General features: G+C 37.1%; 1 protein-coding gene across 1 annotated transcript; it reads left to right on the plus strand.

Annotated features, from left to right (window-relative positions):
• Window positions 1-2,731: 2,731 nt before the first annotated feature.
• On the plus strand, window positions 2,732-6,274 carry LOC306755003 (succinate dehydrogenase [ubiquinone] iron-sulfur subunit, mitochondrial-like). Its single transcript, XM_079239207.1, has 8 exons — window positions 2,732-2,863; window positions 3,847-3,980; window positions 4,086-4,171; window positions 4,320-4,456; window positions 4,606-4,722; window positions 4,901-5,002; window positions 5,332-5,454; window positions 5,541-6,274. Exons 1-8 carry the CDS (start codon window positions 2,804-2,806, stop codon window positions 5,619-5,621), a joined length of 840 nt encoding a protein of 279 aa, XP_079095333.1. The 5' UTR covers window positions 2,732-2,803; the 3' UTR covers window positions 5,622-6,274.
• Window positions 6,275-7,652: the final 1,378 nt, after the last annotated feature.

Consider the following 7,652-nt stretch of genomic DNA (forward strand, 5'->3'; position numbering starts at 1 on the left):
TTGTGAAGTGACACCATACAAATAAAGCTGAATTGAACTGAATTGAATAAAGCCCAAACTAACTGTTTGTTATAACACTACTGTCTCAAATTCCAACCATTTTACTGTTGTAACATTATTATTAACTTCTCCTTTTTAACATCTCAACCATTTGCAAAAAAACCCCAAAAACATTTATTTTTGTTTAATTCTTGTCCAAAATAAAAAGAAAAACACAGAGAAAATTTTTCTCTGGCCTTTTATTAGTGTGACAGTTAAAGGGTTAAGCTCTCCCAGCTGATATTGCAGTTGTTGTTTTTTTTTATCTGTGATTTTTATGGTATGTATTTCTTCACCAAGTCACCAACGAGATGATGTCCCCACCCTATATTCAGGTGTGTACATTGATGGTGGGTCACTACCACCACCACCACCACCCATCATAAATTATCATTATGAATTATTTTTTTAGTTATTTGGTTGGATTATAACTGAATATTTCTGTCACAGAATACTCTCCTGCTGCTGACATGGTCAGTAAGTCCAACAAACACATTTTCAAGCATACTCTACAATATTGTATATGAAGACCATTGCTTCTGCAGTCCTCCCGCGGTGACCATGAGACAAAAGATGACAGGTCTGACATGACCTACAGTGGCATTGAGTTTATCCCACCCTCTGATGAAGGCCGTAAATCTCTCCTCCAGCTCTGCTACTGCTGCCCCGCCAGGAACAGAGCATCATTATTGCACAAATTGCCTCCACTGTGGTGGTTACTGCTGCTGTTTGCCACTGGTATATTGTTTAACTGCTAACATACAGCCAGTAGAATATACTAGACAACGCCATACCATTTTGGATTAAAGAAAGTAGCCATTAAGCCCTCAGCTTCTATATTTTCAAGAACATTTTATATGCAAACACATAATTTTTGTTTAGCAAAAAGCCAAAGATGATAAAGATCAGAAAGCTTTTTTCAAGTTCTTATGACAGCAATTGCATTTTCTATTGTTCTCTGTCTTAACAACATGAGCAAATGAAGATAGATTATTTTGTATTTTGAGGAAAATTGAAAGCCACCAACCAGCTGTGGAAGGAGAGAAGAGGTGGTAGAGATAGATGGAAGGTTGGAGAAAAAGGCTGAATTGGTGAATACAGTTGGGATGTTGTGAAAACTGATGGAGAAGAAGGTTAAAATAGTGTAAAATGTGGTGTCAGGAGGATGGATGGTTGAAAGCAAAGAGTAGTTTCTTTCCTCTCTTAACGCTTTCCTTTCCTGTGTCTCTTCTCATTTTCATTTCCATTTAGTTTCTCTCTTCCTCTTCATGTTTCCTTTTATCCTTCTTCATCCACTCTTCTCTTTGTTCTCCTCCTTCTGCTATATTTTCCTTTGCTTTCGCTTCTTCCTTTTCATCATAACTTTGCCTTTGCTGTCTTTCAAGGCAAATGCCTGCAGCTCAGTAGTTTGCTGGATAAAGAGCTTGAGCTCCTCCTCATCTTGCTGGCCTTGTAGAACCACTTCTCTGGCAGCTCTTCTGTTTTCTTCAAGTTGTTCTCCTTTGTTGTCATCCTCAATCTTGTGGCTCCCCGTCTCTCTCATTTTCATCTTAATCAAGTTCTTCACGCTGTTTTCTGTCTAGCAGTGCTATCATTTTAGCTTTAATATCGGCTACGGCCTCCTCCTTTTTCCCTGGATGATGTGGTGCACCATCTTTGCTGGTCCTCCTGCAGAGCTTTCATCTCTCACTCTGTCATGCTCTGCCCTCAACTATTTCCTTATGTTATAAGAAGTTTCACTGAGTTTATTTTCCATGTCAAATGTCAGATGGCCTCATTTTTCTTTCCACAGTTCTACTTGATTGAAAGAGTTTAACTCCTTCATATTACAACTATGATTCTAAAAAAGTTTAAATGCTGTGCAAATGTAAATAAAAACATAACATAATTAAAATATTTACTGTAGTTTAAAATACTGATTTAATTCCTTAAATTAGGTTACTGTCAAAACTCATGTTTATATTTGAGGAGGCAGAGCTGATTTTCAGAGGAACTGGGTTGCTCCATTTAAATTCTTATCATGTAACAATATGATCACATGGTTCAAGGACAAGCATTAAGTAACAATATTCACAAAGTACAACACAAAATCTTTTGTGTTTTGTCAAGATTACTACATAATCAACTACATAAATAAATGTAATTGAAGAAAATGTATGATTGTTAAATACAATCAAATGGTACAAATGTTGAAGATATGGAAATAACTAAAAATGTATTTTTATTAAGCAAAGCGAATGTTGTTCAAAACAAAATTAAAACAACAAAAGGGAAAATTAAATCTCCAATCATCCTTGTCTTTTATTCCTGATTAAAGTGAATTACATAAATGGCCAGCATAACGTTGTGTGGATATATGTAACTGACCCTCTCCTATGGCAATGAGAGTTGTGAAAGTCTCATACAGAAGCTGCCTTCAAGAGATGTCGGATTTATACAATTCTGATAAATAAGCACGAGTTTATAATGATATAAAAGTGAATTAAGCAATGTAAAATTTTCTAAAATAAACAAAGCTGTTGGTATATTCAGAACTGATATCTTTACTTCAACTTGTAGAGAATAACATCTTCAAAAGGCGTTTGTTTTTACTGTAACATCCCGATGACCGAGCTGTTACTGTGTACATGAAGGCAACAACGACGACGCACGCTCTACGTGGATGCACAAAACAGGCGCGGCTTCAGCACAGACAAAAGTCAGCCTGTCTGCCTTCACTACAATTGAGGGGTTTTTACTCACTTAAACATATCCGGCTGGAAAGATGTCCGTGACTTGTCTGAGCCGAAATGTTCTGGCTTTTAGAAACTCTGGTGTGATGGTGGTAAGTACCAAATCAACCTATTTTATTCAGTATTTTGTAATATGTCTCTAATGAGCTTCTCTGATCATAATTAATGTTAACAACTGTGTTTGTGTTGGTTTATTGACTGTTAAGCTGATGATACTTTACAGTGTGTGACTACAGAGCCCGTGCAGGTAGCATTGTCACTGAACGAGATGGGTTATTTAACCTTAATATCAAGCAATAGTTTATTTATAAAAATATTTCAAATTACCCAATTGTATCCATATTTTACAACAAGTATTTTTGTCACTGTCATTTACGAATTACCATAGTACAGAGCAAAAGTAAAGTTTTTTGTATACTCTGGTATTTGTATAGCTAACCTACCAACACTGAGCAGACTAAGCTGTTTAGTTGTTTCCCTCCTCTTTGAAACTTAATCTAAAATGTGTATCAGAGCATTTAGAGCTCAAACGTTTAATAATAAGTCCACTCTCAAAAACAGACAAAAAGTTCATGTTTCATTGTCCTTTACGAGTCAGTTAGATAATCATAAGGCTGATGTGATGTAACACGTCCCTGTCACTTCCCCCAAGCTGCCTCTAGGGGGAGACTCAATACTTTCTAATGGAAAACATGCATTAAACTATAGGAATGTCCAAAACGAAGCATTCCTACAAGTACTTTTTTGGGTTGAACTTGTGATACATATTTGTGGGATGTTACTTTGTAATTTAATTCTAATTTACCTTGAGAAAATCCTTTTAGAAATTGTACAGTTGAAATGATAGAAAGAAAATGTCCTCTTATGTCACAGAATAAAATGACTAAATTCTTGTCATTCTTTTCCATTTTAACTGTAATTGCTGTAACCAGTGATAATGCCACATTATGATGTGTTTGTCCATGCATAACTGTGAAGACTTTTAATTGAAGATAAGGAAAGACTTTTTAAAATCATTTCCATATAACACAAGCTTTTTATGTTTTTTGGGGGTTTTTTTTTTTTTTCACCTCAGATGGTGCGTTATGCTCAGACTGCAGCTGCTCCAGCTCCTGAACCCAGGATTAAGAAGTTCCAGGTTTACCGCTGGGATCCCGACACCCCAGGAGACAAACCACGAATGCAGACATATGAAGTTGATCTCAACACGTAAGTCAGGACTATATCAGTTAACAGAACACTGCTGAGCAGTATTTCACATTGTCACAAATAAATAACCTATGTTGTGTTTAACTAATATTCTTGCTAACTCAGCTGTGGTCCAATGGTTCTGGATGCCCTCATTAAGATTAAGAATGAGATTGACCCAACACTCACGTTCAGACGTTCCTGCCGTGAAGGTGAGGGGAAGGAGGAGGAAAGACAGTCTGGTCTCAATGTGACCAATTTTCTCTTTTGACTCATAAAAGCAAATAAAAATGTGATACATCTTTTTAAGTGAATCTTTTTCCCAGATTTCCTTGATCCCTTATTTGTGATTTTATCCAGGCATTTGCGGCTCGTGTGCCATGAACATAAATGGAGGCAACACACTGGCATGCCTCAACAAAATCGACACAAACACGAGCAAACCTGTCAAAATCTACCCACTGCCACACATGTACGTCGTCAAAGATCTGGTGCCTGTAAGTACTACAAACTTTATGAGCACACATGCATGGTAATGGCTGAAATGAGTAGCAAAATATGATACTCTTATTTATGGAAGTAATCAATATAATATTTATATGATGCCTTCGATGAACATCTGTATTTCTGTCATTTATTCCACCAGGACATGAGCAACTTTTATGCACAGTACAAATCCATTGAGCCATACCTGAAAAAGAAGGATGAGACTCAGGAGGGGAAGGAGCAGTATTTCCAGTCAGTGGAGGACCGGCAGAAACTGGTAAGGAAGCCAGTTGTTATACCTTTGGACTTACTGGAGTGCAACACTAACAGCGACCTCCGCTTTTCTCCACTCTCCCGCAGAAAACCAGCAAAGTTCTTGACCTGTAGAGTCACAAAGTTTTATTGTTATGGTGATTACAGATGTAGAATAAGCTTGTTTCTGTTAAACTTAACAGGACGGCCTGTATGAGTGCATCCTCTGTGCTTGCTGTAGCACCAGCTGTCCCAGCTACTGGTGGAATGGAGACAAATACCTGGGACCTGCTGTCCTCATGCAGGTCAGTAAAGACACACTCACAGCACCATTATTTATATTTGGTTATGAGATAAAATATCTCAATTTCTCAGATTTAGTTGAAGAAAACTAGATGACAAGACATCAGCTTTACTTTAATGCAATAATCAACTTCTGGACTTTGATAACGAAGCAATTTTTAGTTGAAACAGTATTTCAAGTTGTGATGCATGACGTCAGTACATTACACAGTCTTACTCCTTTTAGGATTATCAAACTTATTAACAAGATGATGTAGATCTCCCACAGGCAATGGGACTCTTCCCAAAGGATTAAATAATAATGCTGAACACTGTCTTGTTATTTGCACAGGCATACCGATGGATGATTGACTCACGGGATGAATTCACAGAGGAACGTTTGTCTAAACTTCAGGACCCCTTCTCACTGTATCGCTGCCACACCATCATGAACTGCACTAAGACTTGCCCCAAGGTACTTAAAATCCATCAACTTGCAGTTTCTGACAGAATGAGGAGTTTTTCATTTTCTCACGGTCTCTTTGACACATTGATCTACAGGGTCTCAACCCCGGAAAGGCCATCGCAGAGATCAAGAAAATGATGGCAACTTACAAAGAGAAGAAAGCAGCAGCTTCATGAACATCTGTAAATAAAACTGGCTCGGGATCCACTCCTAATACCTCAAATTGAGTTAGGAGGAAGAGAAGAGCCAGCCTCAAACCTTTTTGCTACATTAGCACCTTTTATGATTTTAACGAATGCCTGAGATGTCTGTGAGTATGTGAGTGTGCGTGATTGGTTGAGGAAACAAAAGCTGTAGGACTAGGGTTCTGTAAAGATCTGTTAAGCAAAATGTATTGTGTGCTGCAACATAACGGACCACAGCTTTGGTATTTGTCTGCGTAGTTTAAAAAAGGTAGGATTGCATGATATTTAATTCAGGCTGGTGATATTTAACAGGGATCTGCAAATCCGGGTCTCAAGGTTGGGTGTCCTGTAGGTATTGAACGTCTCCCTTCTGCAACACACCGGATTCAAATAAAATTGATCGCCACAGCTATTTATCAAGTTCTGCACAAGTCTGTTAATGATCCATTCATTTGAATTAGATGTGTTGCTGCAGGGAGACATGCAATACCTGCAGGCTGCCGACCCGTCAAGGAACGGTGTTATATGTTGAGCTCTGTGTTAAGGTTGACTGTGTGTGGGGCTGTATGTGGAGGTTACACATATCTTTAAGCTTATATTGACTGCTGTTCCAACTGATATCACAATAAATGTAATGATGTATTTATGAAAAAACATAATTCTTTTTTTTTTGTAATATTTAGATGAAAACCACTAAGGTGAAGATTAAGTTTTCAGCGGTGTTGGTTTGTCTGTTAGCAACAACTCGAAAAGTTTTGGACTGATTTTGATGAAAATTACAGAAAATCTCAGAAATGGAATAAGGAATAATGTATATGATGCTGGGAGTGATCTGACTCCCCACTTGGATCCAGGGAATTGTGAAAGGAGGATGGGGAGGTAGGGGTAATATTCCTAGTAAAGCTAACTTAAAACTATTACCCACAGTCATTGGTTTAAAAAAAAAAAAAAGAAAGGGAAAAAAAAAAAGAAGAAAAAAAAAAAGATAGTGGCTTGGTAAAGGTCTGCACTCTAAGTGCTTCTAGTTTTGTTGTCATAATTAGAACAAGGTTCAGTGAAATTTTAAAACATTTTTTTCATAGCTGAATTTGATTTGTCAAAAGGGAAAATCACAGTGAAGAACAGCTTGTGGGATTTTGTTAATGTGGAAGATCCAACTGCAGACTAAAATGCTGGAGCCAGGAAGACAAAGATTCAAAATAGACATTTCACCAACTTACTGAACAAAAACAAGTACTGCTGTAGTAAAGGATCCCGAAACTGGGTTAAAAATGTATAAAGCAGCCAAAGTAGAAAACAAAAATGGACTAGGAATCTGTTGTCCACTTTGTCCTTCTTGCGAGTAGAGGTTTCATCATAGAATTGACATACTATACAACACACACACACATATGTTTCTCTAGCAAATCTGTCACAGGTGTGACAGCATTTGCGAGCACGTGCTGATGGACTAGTCATTATTCTGTGTGGTTTTTGCCAACCATGAAAAGTGCATGAAGAAGTGTAGCAATCAAATCCAGGAGTATTATAAGAACAGGAAGAGAAACAGTTGTTTACAGAATGAGTAAACATAAGAATAGAATAACATGATAAATCATTTACTAAATATGAAATAGGTACTTAGACAACTGTAGACTATGACACATTTATTATGGTGCTGGTAAGTTTTTCAGATTTTAGTGGGACAACAAAGAAGAATGGAAATGCAACAGATACCATTTACAGGAAATAACAGACTACTTTTCATGGAAGCTAAGATTATTTCAAGTCTAATCCGCTTTGCAGCAATAAGTTAAAAAAAAAAAAAAAACTAAGCAAACTGAAAGAAAAATCTGGTTCTGTCCAGGGGACTGAGCTAGAGCTGCTGGAGCTGATTGCAGTTAAGAAGAAAGATGCAACATGTTCATGAGCATTAAGTAATCATATTTTTAAAGAAATATATCTGTGTTTATCAATCTCTCTGGGGATTATTAAAACATTTTATGTCATTTAAAAATTTTTTTTACCGTGTACCATGCTGGG

The sequence above is a fragment of the Telmatherina bonti genome (assembly GCF_933228915.1).
Source record: "Telmatherina bonti genome assembly, chromosome: 4".
NCBI lineage: Eukaryota > Metazoa > Chordata > Actinopteri > Atheriniformes > Telmatherinidae > Telmatherina > Telmatherina bonti.

What these genes read in the sequence shown, in the direction of transcription:
- LOC306755003 (XM_079239207.1), top strand. Translation starts at nt 2,804, where the DNA reads ATGTCCGTGACTTGTCTGAGCCGAAATGTTCTGGCTTTTAGAAACTCT. An exon ending in CAGACGTTCCTGCCGTGAAG is followed by an intron (nt 4,172 to 4,319) that starts GTGAGGGGAAGG and finishes GATTTTATCCAG; the next exon opens with GCATTTGCGGCTCGTGTGCC. An exon ending in GACCTGCTGTCCTCATGCAG is followed by an intron (nt 5,003 to 5,331) that starts GTCAGTAAAGAC and finishes TTATTTGCACAG; the next exon opens with GCATACCGATGGATGATTGA.